Source organism: Martes martes, assembly GCF_963455335.1.
Source record: "Martes martes genome assembly, chromosome: 12".
Lineage (NCBI taxonomy): Eukaryota > Metazoa > Chordata > Mammalia > Carnivora > Mustelidae > Martes > Martes martes.
In genome coordinates, this window is record NC_137900.1 from 93,141,936 (window position 1) to 93,155,750 (window position 13,815).

General features: G+C 62.3%; 1 protein-coding gene across 5 annotated transcripts in view; it reads left to right on the top strand.

Moving 5' to 3' along the window:
- SEC16A (SEC16 homolog A, endoplasmic reticulum export factor) overlaps window positions 1–13,605 on the top strand; it is a 33,844-nt gene extending 20,239 nt beyond the window's left edge. For 4 of the 5 annotated variants that reach the window (XM_080819429.1, XM_080819431.1, XM_080819433.1 and 1 more), the window contains 19 exons: window positions 139–220; window positions 426–543; window positions 729–840; window positions 1,027–1,132; window positions 1,726–1,866; window positions 2,860–2,973; window positions 3,151–3,343; window positions 3,910–4,155; window positions 4,567–4,649; window positions 5,448–5,591; window positions 7,742–7,822; window positions 7,974–8,030; window positions 8,137–8,248; window positions 8,635–8,772; window positions 8,991–9,085; window positions 9,653–9,727; window positions 10,193–10,252; window positions 11,089–11,148; window positions 11,982–13,605. In XM_080819429.1, the coding sequence (XP_080675555.1) occupies window positions 139–220; window positions 426–543; window positions 729–840; window positions 1,027–1,132; window positions 1,726–1,866; window positions 2,860–2,973; window positions 3,151–3,343; window positions 3,910–4,155; window positions 4,567–4,649; window positions 5,448–5,591; window positions 7,742–7,822; window positions 7,974–8,030; window positions 8,137–8,248; window positions 8,635–8,772; window positions 8,991–9,085; window positions 9,653–9,727; window positions 10,193–10,252; window positions 11,089–11,148; window positions 11,982–12,050 (2,086 nt within the window). In that variant the 3' untranslated portion in view covers window positions 12,051–13,605. The remainder of the gene's footprint in view (window positions 1–138; window positions 221–425; window positions 544–728; window positions 841–1,026; window positions 1,133–1,725; window positions 1,867–2,859; window positions 2,974–3,150; window positions 3,344–3,909; window positions 4,156–4,566; window positions 4,650–5,447; window positions 5,592–7,741; window positions 7,823–7,973; window positions 8,031–8,136; window positions 8,249–8,634; window positions 8,773–8,990; window positions 9,086–9,652; window positions 9,728–10,192; window positions 10,253–11,088; window positions 11,149–11,981) is intronic. The other variant, XM_080819432.1, reaches the window with a different exon arrangement.
- The last annotated feature ends 210 nt before the right edge of the window (window positions 13,606–13,815 follow it).

Sequence of the window (13,815 nt, forward strand, 5' to 3'; positions counted from 1 at the left end):
TTCCTTCTCTTTCTCTGCCTGCCTCTCTGCCTGCTTATGGTCTCTATCGAATGAATAAATAAAATCTTAAGGAAAAAAAAGAAAGTTTTACTAAAAAACAGGGCCAACTTAGCTTTTTCTCTCCTCGTGTCTGCCTAGGTTCGCCAACAGTCTTCCAATCAATGACCCTTTGCAGACAGTGTACCAGCTGATGTCGGGCCGGATGCCTGCTGCATCCACGGTCAGTGAACAGGGGCTCCCCAGGGTCCCCATGGCCTGGCTTCCTGGCTCGCTCTCGTGAGAGCTGGCCTCCCGGGCCACAAGGCCTGCGCTTTCTCTCGTCCCGGCTTCCGTGCCGTGTTCTTGGATCTCACCCGTGACGAGATGAAAGTGGCGCTCCCTTCTGAGGATAAGGGTTGGTTTGTTTGGCTTTTTTCTGAACTCAGTGTTGTGGAGACGAGAAGTGGGGGGATTGGAGGCCGCATCTCGCTATGGTTTTGTCCAATCTGAGCAGCAACGTGGACGTGGAGTCCCGGGCAGTGGCCACCATGGGCGACACTCTGGGTAGGTCGGGCGTGGGCGTGGAGGTCGGGGAGCCCGACTCGCTCGGGCGTGAGAGCTGCTGTCGGGGTCGGGAGGGTCCCGGGGTTTTGCCATTCGTGTGGCCCTTCTGGTGGTCGCTGTCCATGTGTTGAGGTTTTGGGAGAACTCAGAGGTCCTGAGCCCTGGCCTGCTGTGTGTCTCCTCAGCTTCCAAAGGGCTCTTAGATGCCGCGCACTTCTGCTACCTCATGGCCCAGGTCGGCTTGGGGGTTTACACAAAGAAAACCACAAAACTTGTCTTAATTGGATCGAACCACAGGTGAGGACCGTCGAGGTGTCTGTTTGCCTTTAGAAAGGAAGCGTCCCTCCGTCGGCTGACCCAGAAACGGCGCGCGTGCGCCTGGCAGCGGCAGCCTCCCGTCTTGGTGGCATGCCGTTGGTCCCGTGGTGTGACGTGCTTCTGGGTGCCTTGTTCGGATGCTGAAATTATTTCTTTCCTCAACAGTTTGCCATTTTTAAAGTTTGCAACCAATGAAGCTATCCAGAGGACAGAAGCCTATGAATACGCCCAGTCTCTTGGGGCACAGACCTGCTCCTTCCCCAATTTCCAGGTGAGCGGGAGCCACGATGGCCCATGGTTTTAACGAGTGGGTGGTCAGTGCTAGCAAATGTTTGTTCGTTGAGGGCTTTTGCGCTCTTCCCCCCCAAAATGATAGTTTTTGGAAATCCTGGGGAGTCCTTTGATCTGTACCTCTTGAGAAGTAAGTCATATCGAATTGAGGATTTTCTTTGCATTTAAAACGTTTCCCAAGTGTTTGGTTTCCAGTGCTTCCTGTGCACGGTGTGCAGTGTCGTGGGGAGGTTGTTCTGTGACCCTGCGGGTGTGTGGGTGTAAACGCTGTAGCGCAGGGTCTGTGGGGACGGCTGTCCCGCCATGCTTGCTGCTGGCTGGCCGGGGCGCTTGTGGTGACGAGCCCTGCGTGACAAGCCTACCAGGTGTGCTGAAGAGGAAGAGGGAGTTTCTGAGAAGCTTAGTTGCAGCTTTCATGAGAAGTGCTCTGGGGAGGGGCTCAGTGCTGCTGGGCGGCCGTGGGGCACATGCGAGGCGCACGGGGCGTTGGAGTAGTACCCCCTTCGGGGCTGTTGGGTGACACGGGGGCTGGGGAGGCATGTCAGGACAACCGTGCTATGCTCCCTGGTCCAGGTGTTCAAGTTCATCTACTCCTGCCGCCTGGCTGAAATGGGGTTGGCCACGCAGGCCTTCCACTACTGCGAGGTGATTGCCAAGAGCGTCCTGCTGCAGCCGCACAAGCACTCGCCCGTGCTCATCAGCCAGCTGGCTCAGGTAGCGTGTTCTCGGGCGCCCCCGCAGCGGCGTTGCATCCCTGCGCTCGGGCACGGAGGGGTGACCCTGTAGATGCTGGGGACTTCCTTCTTGAGCAGCTTGAGAAATTCAGGCGTCCTTGGGCAGGGAGTGGGTGTTTTGAACTTTTCGGGGACCTCCGCCCGCGACTGAAGCTGGGCCGTAGCTGCAGGGGGAGAAGGACCGCACGTCCAGGAAGTTCCCTGGGCGGGGTGGGGGGCAGTTCAACCCAGCGCCTCACAGTAGGAGCTCCTGGAGTCCAGCGGGCGGGCGGGGGTCCTGGCCGCTCCCAGCCGGCCTCGGTGTCTTCGCTCCGCAAGACAGACGCCGTGCGCGTGGCTCGCGGGAGCGGGGGAGGCGTGCGTGGGACGAGGCTGGTCGGCGGCCCGTGCACGCGGCCAGTGCACGCTCCCCTCCAGGACCTTCGTTCTGGGAAACGGGCTTCCGTGACAGCTGAGGGAGTGTGTTACTGTGGGGAGTCGGCGCCGTCCACGGACGGACACAGAACAGTCAGCGTGTCCCCGTTCCCGCGGCTTTGGCAGCTCTTCCTCAGGGCCCGCGTTCGTCACACCCCCCGTCCCGCACTCTCCCCGCCCTGTCCACGCACCCCCCAAGGCCGGTCGGAGTGTGCGCGTCCGGGGTTAGTCAGCGTTTTGATCCCTGAAGCCCAGTCTGTGGAGTCGGGGACGGGCAGCAGCAGCCCGCGACGGGGGCGCGGGGGCTCCGGCCGCTGCACGCGGGGCGCCGGGCTCGCCGGAGTCAGTCTGGGTCCCACACTCCCTTTCCGGCGACTCGGCAGCACGAGCGACGCGTCGGGCCGGGTCACCACCACACGCTTCAGAAACCTTAGGTGGCGGGAGCTCTTCGACCGGACCCTGAAGATGTCTTTTGTTCCGGATGGTGGTGGCCTTTGAAAACACGGTCCCTGGTCTCGCCAGGTCCTAACAGGGCCCTTTCCTCCCCGTGTGTGTCCAGATCGCGTCCCAGCTGCGGCTCTTCGACCCGCAGCTCCGAGAGAAGCCCGAGCAGGAGGCCTTCGTGGAGCCGGCCTGGTTGGTGCAGCTGCAGCGCGTGGACAGGCAGCTCAAGGTGCGCGGACGCTTCCGGTCTCGGGCCGGGAGGTCGGACACGCTCCGAGCGCGCGTGAGGGCGGAGAGTACGGTCGAGGGGTGAGCGGGTTGGGCAGCGCTCCCGGGAGAGGCAGGGTCCTCCTGAAGCGCGGCCGGGGTCAGGCTTTCAGGAACGCCTGCCCTGTCTCTCCCTCAGGAGGGCGCTGCGGCGTGGAGTCGGGACGGGACCTTCCCCCAGCGCTGTCCCAGCACCCCGAGCTCTGAGGCGGGCCCGTGTGATGGGCCGGCACTTGGCCCGCCGGGGGGCCCGGGCGCCGGCAATCCGCTGCTGGCGCCGCCTGTGCCCAGCGCTGAGCACCTCGGCCAGGGGGTGCGGCTGCTGCCTTCAGGTGAGCCCCGCGCTGCTGGAGAAGCCGCGGGTCCCCCCCCCCCCTCGCCGCGGCTGCTTCCGCACGTGGAACGCTGCCCTCCTGCCCGAGGAGAGCGGAGGGACGTGTCTTCCCTTCCCTCTCCCCACGCTTGCTCCCTCGGTGGGCCTGTTCGTCTCACGGCCTTAAGCAGCCGTCCGAGCGGGTGGGGGGCCTGCGGAGCTCTGGAGGGGGAGGAGGGGGGCGGGGAGGGCTCCGTGAACTCCGAACTCTCTGTTAGGCCCCTGCTCCCGGGTCGTGCTGGGGCCTTGCTGGGAGTCAGGGTCCAGGCCCCACGTGACACTTGACGATGTCCTCCCCTCGTCCCCAAGAAGCGAAGCGTACGTTCTGCTTTGCCCCCAATGACCGACGGCCTGGCATCGTCAGCACTCTTGCTGTGATGACCGGTTCTCTTACCCCGTAACAAGAGAACGTGGCCCCGCGAGAGGACGTGTGATAAAGTGTTGAACGGCCGCCTCTTTGCTTCCTCGAGTGCCCACAGTCCGCGCCAGTACCTCAGGCTTCTGTTCCCCGCTCTCTTGGTGCAGCTCCGCCGACGCTCCCCGACAACCAGCCGGCCCTCCCCGCCAGGGTGCCGTTGCTCCCGGTGTCCCCAGCCACGGGCCCCTTTGAGCTGGGGCCTGGCTGTGGCCCCCCGGCGGCTGCCTTTGGCTTTCCAGAGCCCTCTGGGTCTGACCCTGCGGCTCTGTACACGGGGCCTGGCCTGCCCCCTTGCGCACCGTCTCTGCAGGAAAGTGAGCACGCGCCCCAGGAGGCCAGGAGCCAGGACCCAGGTAGGCCGGCTGGAGCGCCAGCCCGCGAGCAGAGCTGGGGGGGTTGGCGTCGGAGGAGGCGGTTGGTGGAAGAGCCTTCAGTCGTCTGAACTGGACACGGGTTTTGTTCGTCAGCACGTGCTGAGAGTTCCGGAAGCCATAGGCTGGAGGGCTCACCGACTCAGTACTGCCTTCCTCCGGGACTCAGCTGCGCGTGGGCCTGCCTGTCTCTGTGCCCTTGAACGAGGTGCCGCGTGCACCCCGCTTTCCGAAAGAAACGTTTCCGAGAACCGTTCCGGCCTCAGACTCTGAGCCCCGCGGTGGGAGGCCCTCGGTCGGGGAGAAGCTGTGCCGTGTCGCGCGTATGTCACGTCAGCTCCTGTCCCGTGTCGGTGACACGGAGCCCACAGTGGCCCTCTCTTCTCTTGACAGGGGCGATGCTACCGGAGGCACTAGGTAGAAACTCTCTCCTGGAGCTGAGAGAAGAGGGTTTCGGTGGAACATTGGCTAACCTGGTACTTGGCCCCCTTCTTCCCCCCAAGCTCTTTGTTTTCCTTAAGTCACGTTGATCGGGGGCCCAGCCTTGCCGTTCTCCAGTCATAATGGGGGAACCGGGAAAGGCAGCCGTGGCTTGTTGCTCCTCGGCCGGAGAGGCCCTCGCTGCGTGCAGGGTCACTGGGAAGGCCTGACGAGCTCGACCGCTTAGTGGTGCACCGACAGCCCCTCTAGGGAGGCTGCGTTGCTGACGATGGCTTTTCCAAAACGGAGAAGCCTCCCCGGTCCTGCACCCTCTCTGCAGTAGGATCCCGGACTCCTCACTGTCCGGACGTCTTGAGATCCTAGCCGCGTGTCTCGGCTGCTCTGGCCGCAGCGGGGAGGGACGCGTGCTTTTCCGCGCGGTGTGTCCCGCAGCCGCCTCTACGCACACCGGGGCTGCCGTGGGCACGCCGCCACAGGCGCTTGCCGTAGGCCAGACTTCCGTTGGGCGTTCTTCCGTGAAAATATTCTCTTGTAAAGTGAGAGTTTATGGAAGGCGGGGTCTTCGCTCAGCAATAAGTATTCTGAAAAAAAAACGAGTCTTTGTTTTAACACGCCTCCTCCCCATCTGCAGCCAGCGTCCCCTTGACACACACACTTGCACCCCTTCTTCCCGCCCAGTAGTGCCCAGTGCACCCTGACACAGTTGCTTGGGGGAGCAGGCGGGAGGCAGGGGCTGCTGTCCCTTCCCCTCCCCCGCTCTCATCACTCAGGGGGTTTCAAGGCCCCCAGGGAGGTGCCTTGGGTGAGCCCGCTCCTGCGTTGCCTTGGGACAGGGCTCCTCCGGCGTGTCCCAGGACTCTGAGGCGCCCCCGGCGGGGGAGGGTGCCAGCTCCAGTGCTCTGCAGCCGCCGATGTCCGCTCCAGAAGTGAAGAGACCCGCACCAGCAAACAGGAAAGACACCAGGGAGCCCAAGAAGGTGACACATGGCCTGGCTTCAGCAGGGTGGGGACCTGGGGCCTGGGGAGGGGCACAGCTCCCACAGACCACTTTCCTCTACACTGGCAGCGGGCCAGGGCGTTCCCAGTGTCCTGAGCACCCACTGAAGCGTGCAAAGCTTCCTGGGTGTCTGTGTGTCCGTGTCCCTGTACGACCACTGGCCAGAGCAGAGTTGGAACGGGACCAGGAGGCCCCATGGGTCCCCATGGCCTGTCAGAACCCACCCCAGACGGTGGCCTCTTCAGACTTTGGGACCTGTCCCAGAACTTCCTGTAAAGGAGGTTAATCTTTTTTTTTCTTTTTTTTTTAAGATTTTATCCATTCATTTGACAGACAGAGATCACAGGCAGAGAGAGGGAGGGAAGCAGGCTCCCTGCCGAGCAGAGAGCCCGATGCGGGACTCGATCCAGAGACCCCGGGACCATGACCTGAGCCAAAGGCAGAGGCCCAACCCACTGAGCCATCCAGGTGCCCCCAGGAGGTTAATCTTTTGAAATCATCAGGTCATGGTATCAGTCATACGTAGTTGCTAAAATTTTATATTTCCTCTTTCTTGGTGATAGACATTGGCTTTTTTTTTTTTTAAAGATTTTATTTACTTGACAGAGAGAGAGAGATCACAAGTAGGCAGAAAGACAGGCAGAGAGAGAAGAGGAAGCAGGCTCCCTGCTGAGCCAAGAGCCTGATGCAGGACTCGATCCCAGGACCCTGAGACCATGACCTGAGCTGAAGTCAGACGCTTAACCCACTGAGCCACCCTGGCGCCCCAGCCTTTGTTTAGATGGGTGATGACGTAATAGCCACACGCGGGCTTTTTGTCTCTTGTTGGCAAAACCACTCCTTCCTCACAGGGTGTGCCCAGGGCCCGGGACAGCTGTGTGTCCAGTGTGGGAAGGTGCCACCAGGCACTTTTCCTGGACAGTTGTACGTGGTGACCTTCCCCCAGCAGAGCCAGAGAGGCCCAGTCATTCCTTGTCACCAGCCTGGCTGGTGACGTTCCTTGTCCCCGCACACACAGGGCGGCCGCCCCACGGCAGCCTCTCGGCGGGGGTTGTGGTGCCTCCTGGAGCTTTTGCTTCGCTCCCCTGACGAGTGGGAGTGCCGAGCACCTTTCTCACGCGCCTGTCACCGCCTGTGTGTTTTCCTGCGTGGTGCTGGCTTCTCTTCTCCCGCTTGAGCGTCTTGGCCCCAAGTCCTCTGTGACATGCGTGCGTCACCGGTGCCGTCCCCCAGCCTGCAGACCGCCTCTTCTCTCTCCACGCGGGTTTGCGCGGGCTTGCTCTTGATTTCCATACCATTTAGCAAATCGAACTTTAAGCGTTAGTGTCTTTTTTTTTTTAAGCTCATATTTATTTATTAGAGCGGCGAGCGCACAAGCAGGGGGAGGGGCAGAGGGTGCGGGAGCAGCCGGCTCCCCACCAAGCAGAGCGCCTGACAGGCCACATCCCAGGCCCCACCCCAGCTGGGGTCGTGACCCGAGCCGACACCAAGAGTTGGGCGCTCAAGAGACTGAGCCACCCAGGTCCCCCTTGACGCCTAGCATCACAGGGGGACACAGCTCAGATTCTGAGCGTGCGTGAGCCTGAGCTAGAAGAGGACGCTGAGCCGTCGTGAGCGCTGCGGAGCTCAGAGCGGCGGGTCTGCGAGCACACGCACCCGCTGCCTCCTTGTCTGTGTTTCCGCTGAGGCACGGCCTGCTGGGATGGAAGTGAGCGTCCCTGACACGTGCGTTCTCCCAGCATAGGCCACGGGGCGGGGGACTGTCCCATGTGCCCACAAGGACACGGCCGGTCTGCTTGCTGCTGCTCAGTCTGGGAGAATGCCAGGGCCTGCCGCTCGTTGGCATTTAGACAGGGAAAGCTCCATAAGGCACGTGTTCAGGTGTTAACCATTTTAACCATTTTTAAGGGCACGGTTCTGTGGCATTAGCCGCCCCCTCTGCCCGTCTCCGGGACTTGTGTTCTCAGACTGGACCTCAGCCCTGTTGCACACCGTGCCCCTCCCTTCCCGCATCTGTGTGTGCGGCTCCTCTGGGGCCTCCTGGGAGCCGGTCCTCAGGGCCTTTCGGTGCTGGGCTCACCTCAAGCGGCACCATGTCCTCAAGGCAGTTCTGACGGTTTTCATGTTTAGAGCGGCGAATCCTGGTTCTCCCGTTGGCTGCCGGGGAAAAGGAGGACAGAAGCTTATTTGCCAGACGACAAGAACAAATCGGTGAGTGCCGTGGAGCGCGGCCCCCAGGGGCGTGCACGTGCCTGTGCGTGGGGGTCTGCAGTGCGCGCGGGGCCCGGCCGCCGCCCAGGCCCAGAGGCCGCAGGCGCTGCTTCCGCTGGGCTCCTGACGTTACTTTTCACAATTGCGGCAGATCGTCTGGGATGAAAAGAAGAACCGGTGGGTGGACGTAAACGAGCCAGAGGAGGAGGTACGTCTGGGTTCCTCCCTCTGCTTGCCTGGGCCACCGCTTCGCGTGCCATCCCGGTGGCTCCGGGTCCGCAGGCAGGGCTCTGAGCCGGCTTTCCCCTCCACAGAGGAAGGCTCCGCCGCCCCCACCCATCTCGCTCCCCAAGGCTCCGCTTGCTGCGCCCCCCGGTCCTGGAGGGCCCCCGAGGGCCTCCGTGAACATGTTCTCTAGGAAAGCAGGTAACAGAGTCGAGCCAGAGATTAGAGTCGGTTTGAGAACTTGCTTGTTCTCCAGACATGTTGGAGTTTAAGGGCTGGAAGTACAGGGCAGATGGCAGTCTGTCTGTCTGCAAGGGCGTCCTAGTTTTCCTCGGGCGAGTCTGCAGGGGGCCCCCCACCGTCTCTAGAGCGCGGGAGCCCTGCTCTGCAGCCCCGGAGCTGCTAGTGAGCGGCGCGGCTCTGGTAGCCTCGATGTGCGGAACGGGCACCTCCCCCGGGGTAGCGGCCGGGCTGTGCCACGTGGAGAGCTGCGTCCCCGTCTGCTCTTCCCGCTCGGGGAAGGGGCACCCCGGGGGAACGGGATGCTCTGGGGCGCTGACCCAAATCTGCCGCTTCTCCCGGCGCAGCTGGAGCCAGAGCACGCTACGTGGACGTGTTGAACCCGGGGGGGCCCCAGCGGAGCGAGCCGGCTCCGGCGCCCGCGGACTTGTTTGCGCCCCTGGCCCCGCTCCCGATTCCTGCGCACGTGTTCGGACCAAACCCAGGTGGGCAGTGTGGCACCTTCTGACCTCTGATCCCTTTCCTGAGCTCCTCTGGCTTTCATCTCCCGTCAGAAGAGTGACCCGCCCAATGTGCAGAGAGCTGGGGCTCATCTGCTCATTCAGGGGCCCCTTCCGTGTCCCCCACGAGTGGGACTGTGGGGAACGACAGGCCGGCGGCGTTTTGAATGGAATGACAGCTTCCTGTGCTGTCCCCTTCACAGATGCAGAGGACGTCCCACCTGCAGGGGGGGCTGGCAGGGAAGGGCAGGCGCCTGCAGGTGGTCTGCCCAACGCAGAGCCGGCCTCGGAGCCCCAGGTGAGCAGGGCTGCAGGCCGGGCAGGAGGGCGGGGAGGGTTTGCCCCACACCCTGCCCGGGAGATTGGCCCGACCTTTGTGTCAGGCCCATTGTGCACCCGGGGACCAAGTCCGTGTGCGCAGGAAGTATCTTTGCTCTGAACAGATTCCCTCTAGAGATGGGGAGTGTGACCGTGTGCACGAGGCCTCGTGGTTGTCTCGCTGAAATCGTAGTGGGAAAGGTGGTTTTTAATTTTGGGAACTTGGGTGTGAAATCACAGAGAGTCTGGTGTCTGAGGGGGACAGTGGATTGCGAGCCTGGGTCCCTATTTAATGAGCTGCTTAACACGTAAGGGGTCACGTAATGCTTCAAAGTCTGTTTCCTGCTCCGAGCTGGGATGACCAGGCCATCTCGGGCCCGGGATCTGCGTTCCTCGGAGATGGGCGGCGGAGCGGTGGGGCCTGCTCAGACCGGCGCCTTCCGTGGAGCCCAGCGCCTCGGGGCCGGGCCTGGCCGGGCCGGGCGGGGGCGGGGGGCCCATGTGGTTCCACCTGGCGGGAGGGCTGCCCGTCGTCTTCCTCCTGCAGGCGTTCAGCTCTGCGGCTTTGCTCGCTGGCCCCGAGCTCCCACCCGCCAGCGAGGACCGCTCCCGTGGAGGAGAGGTAAGGCCCTCCCGCCAAAAGGACCTGCCCAGACGCCAGGCCCGGCACGTCGCTCGTGTGCACTGTCCACGTGGCTGCTTCCTTTAAAAGCGGGTCTTGACGAGTCGGAAGGGACAGTCGAGCAGCTTCTTAAAACCTGCCCGGTGTCACGTTTGCACAACAGACGGTCCCACTCGTGTGTGCAGAATCGCCCGGGGTCCCCACATTGAGCAGGGCTGGAGTGCACCTGTCCCCGGCTCTGCTCAGCACGGCCGGGCCGCCGAGGGCCCTCAGCTGGGGGTGTTTTCTCCCTAAAAGCTGCCCCCAAAGGCAGGCCTTCCTTGTAAGCTAACTCTGGCTCCTCTCCGTCCAGACTGTCCTGGTTCTGAGGGCGTCCTGCAGCTCTCGGGGGTTACACGGACCGCTCGGAGCGGCAGCATGCATGCTGATTTTCTATTTGTGTGTGTTTTGTGTGTGTTCCTGTAGCTTTCACGCTGTAGTTCACTGAGTTCATTGTCACGTGAAGTAAGCCAGCATTTTTATCAGGTACCTGTGCCTGGCGGTTCTCACTGGACACGCGTTGAACTGGGTCGCCTTTGTGTCCCCTCTGAGCGCACTGTGCTGGCTGGCCACCGTGCCCGTGTCACTAACGCGACCCGCTGCCTCCCCACCCGCCACACGCCGGAGGATGTAGTGTTCCTTTCTGCCCAGGTCCTCGGGGGGTCGTAGACCCCGATGTGCCTAGTGAATGAGTGCGGTCTGTTAACTGTTCTTTCTGGATTGGTTTTTCCATGTGGCCGGCCTCCGGCGTGGCCTCACCGTGTGTGAGTGGGTTTCCGAAGCCCACAGGGGGCAGGAGGGACTTCCGTTCTATGACCAAGTGTGAGACGGTGTCTCGTAGGCCAGGCCGGCAGCGGCAGGAAGCTGTCCTCCGGCCAGTCTGGGCGGGAGATAAAGGAATGCGTCATCTTTCGTGTGTATCGTGGGACAGAGCTTCCTTTGGCTCAGTAGAAGGCTTCGTGTGACCTTTTTCTTTGCGCACTAAAGCACTGGCTTTCGTAGCCGGGCCCTGAGGTCTCAAGTCCTCAGAAGCGTCTGCTAACTGCCCCACGTCAGCACGAACGGGGCATCTCGGTGCCGCACGCTCCTTGTCCCTGCATGTTCCGGTTTCGAGGCATTTCTCTCTGCATGCTGCTTTACGTGTCACCGTTTTCCCGTGGACCTTGGCGTAATTACGTCCAGGGCTGCGACAAGTGTCTCCACTCGCGTCCGTGGCTCCCTTAGAAGCACTGGGAGCGGGTCCCCAGGAGTGTGTCTGTTCACAAAGGCACCGAGCGCAGCGCTGTCTTGGCAGTGCTGACACGGCTCTCTGTGGTTCTCAGGCTCCCAGCGACCACCCCGGGGCAGCTGCACCCTTCTACAGCCCTGCTCAGTTTGCACAGGTCAGTGCCCTCCTGGCCCCCGGCCCGCACCTGCTGACCCTTCTCCCTTCTCGGTCGGCCCTTTCCCGCTCCTGGCTCCCGCGCTTTCCCGCCAACACGCTGCGCCGCGGGGTCTGTGTCTGACTCCCACGAGCCAGTCTGGGCCCTCCTCCCTGCCAGCCCGTGTCCTGCAGTTGGGGGTTGTTGCTGAATGTTCCCTTTCGTTTCTCTACCTCTGCCTTCTCTCTTCTCCGTGCCCAGTTTTTGCCCGTAGCAGACAGACTGGCTGCCGGTTTGGGGAGAGCCAGGGAGGGGTGGTCCTGGCATTTAGGATGTAAACGCTTGCCTGAGCCCAGGTGTCCTGGTACGGCCCCTTTCCTCACTGCCCGGGGTGTCTGGGCATGCTCCCTCTGCACCTGGCTCTCGTCCCCCTACCAGCCCGACCTTAGGGCTACTGCGTCCCCCCCAAGTTACAACCCGGCCACCGTGCACCTGCTTTTCCACTCCCAAGATGTGCTTTTTTCCGTCCTGTTACCGCCATCTTGTACTCATTATTTTACACAAATTCTTTGGCGCACATTCCAGCCGGGGTGTGCGAGGAGGCTCAGGTAAATGCCTCCGTGCTGCCCGCGGGCTCTCCCGGCGGCCGCTGCGGCCGGCCTCCTCGCTTCGCCACCTGGCCAAAGCGCACACCTTTAAGAACGACCGATTTGGTCCTGGCCTGGCCAGTTACCAGGGGCTGCCTGTGGGCCGGTGTAGATGGTCCCACCCACCCGAGTCTCGAGGTGTTCCCGGGGTGCCACTGGCCTCAGAGGCCTCGGGCACACGGAAGTCAGTGCCCTTCTCGTCTGCAGGCCTCGGCCCCCTCCGGAGGCTCCAGGATGGGGAGGATTGGCCAGAGGAAGTACCCGGCGTTGAGCTAGAAGAGTCCCCACCCTGGAGTAGCATCTGGAACCCTGAAGCCATCATTCTGCTCCACCAAGAACCCGGATGGCTCGCCTGCAATGTCCCCGCGTCCCCGAATGGGCACGCAGTGATGCCACGCGATCGAACCTGTTCTTCCGCCGCCGTCTCTGAAGGGTGGCCGGAGGCAGGTGCGCAGCCCCTGGAAGGCTGGAGCGGGCGCTCTTGGCTCCTTCGTTCCCCAACGGTGATTTAAGGGTAAAACTCTCTGTCCTGAAAGAGCCCCGCGCCGGGTGGGGCTGGAGGCGTCTTTGCTGCAGGAAGGATCTCGCTCTTGAGGAACCCAGGTGTCTCTGCAAACCTAACCGTGCTTTCCTGCCCCTCAACCCCCCATGGGGTTCTTTAAAATGCCAAGTGAAGAGTGAGCCTTGGGCCCAGGAGAGGCCCCACCGCCTTCCTGGTGGCCGTGGGAGGTCCTTTCTGCATCAAAGTCCCCGAGGAGCCGTGGACTCGGTGGCAAGAATTCGGTTCGCTTTCGAGAGGCCCGAGTCGCTGAAGCGCATCTCCGCCCGGTGGTAAAGACGTTTCCAGCTTCTTTTGTGGCCCGTGCGAGCCAGGGGCCCGGCTTTGCCTGTCCACAGGGGGCGGCCCTGCAGCTGTGCCCCCCTGCGGACTGGCCCCCATCGGTCCACCTTACTGAAACTGTCACTGTGACAAGTTGGACGGGGCTTTCTCCAGTCTGTGACGAGCCTGACAAGACACCTCGAGGGGCTGCGGTGCCCTCTGTGTCGCGGTCGGCATTGTGCTCTGTCCTGACTGGTCTTCACGGTGCCGTCCAGTTGCCTTGCTTTCTCTCGCCCGGTCGCCGTCCTCTTGGGGTGGTGACATCTGGAAGAGAGGGCGGAACGGACTGTTGACACGTGCTCTGAGTCTGAGGCGCTGTTCTTCCCGCACCAGATCCGCAGGTGGCGTGCGGCCCGCCAGCCGTGCGGAACCACAGAGGGGACCCTCCCCCCGGACTCCGAGCTTTATGGCTTCATCGACTGTTCAGAAAATTACTCTCTCGTTCTTGTTAGGTCTGAAGAGACTACGGAAAAGATTTAAGTATTTATAAGAATCATTAGAAAATAATTTCTGTAGGTTCCCCCGGGGAGCATAGTTTGCTTGGGGTCTTAAATCTAAGTGCAGAAATGGTCTCACTGTGGAATCCGTGCAGGCCTCCCGTTTCCCCCGGGCCCTGGGTCATCTCGGAAGGGCCACGGAAGTTGTCCCATGGTGTCGCCGACACGCATGTCTGGGCGCATTTGTTCACTTGGAGAGAGGCCAGGACTGGTTAACTGGTTGACGGGGCAGCAGCCTCTTGTGTCCCTTGGTCCGCGCTCAGTGGGGGTCCTGGGACCCCAGACCATCCTGGCGCCGCGCCCCCGGCTTCCTCTGCCTGGCCTGCCCACAGTCGCCTGCGCCAGCGACTTCCGATTCAAGAAGCCCCCTGCCAGGCCGGGCGGGAGCTGCTATTTTTCCTAAATGCAAATTGTTACACTGCGGATTGGTAAATAAAGTATTTTGCGCTCGCAAGCGCTGTCATCTGTTGTTTCCTTCTGTCTGGGGGTCACTGTGGGTAGTGGGGGGCGGGACAAGGCCCCTGCCTGGGGGTGCAGGCTGGAGGGGCTTTGTGTTGGGCGCAGGCGGGTCTGCTGGGGAGCCCCCACCCCAACCCCTCGACAGCAAGTGGGGTGCGCCCCTTGGGGAGGCCTGCCCCAGTGTGTGTGTCCCCCCCTCCCAGCC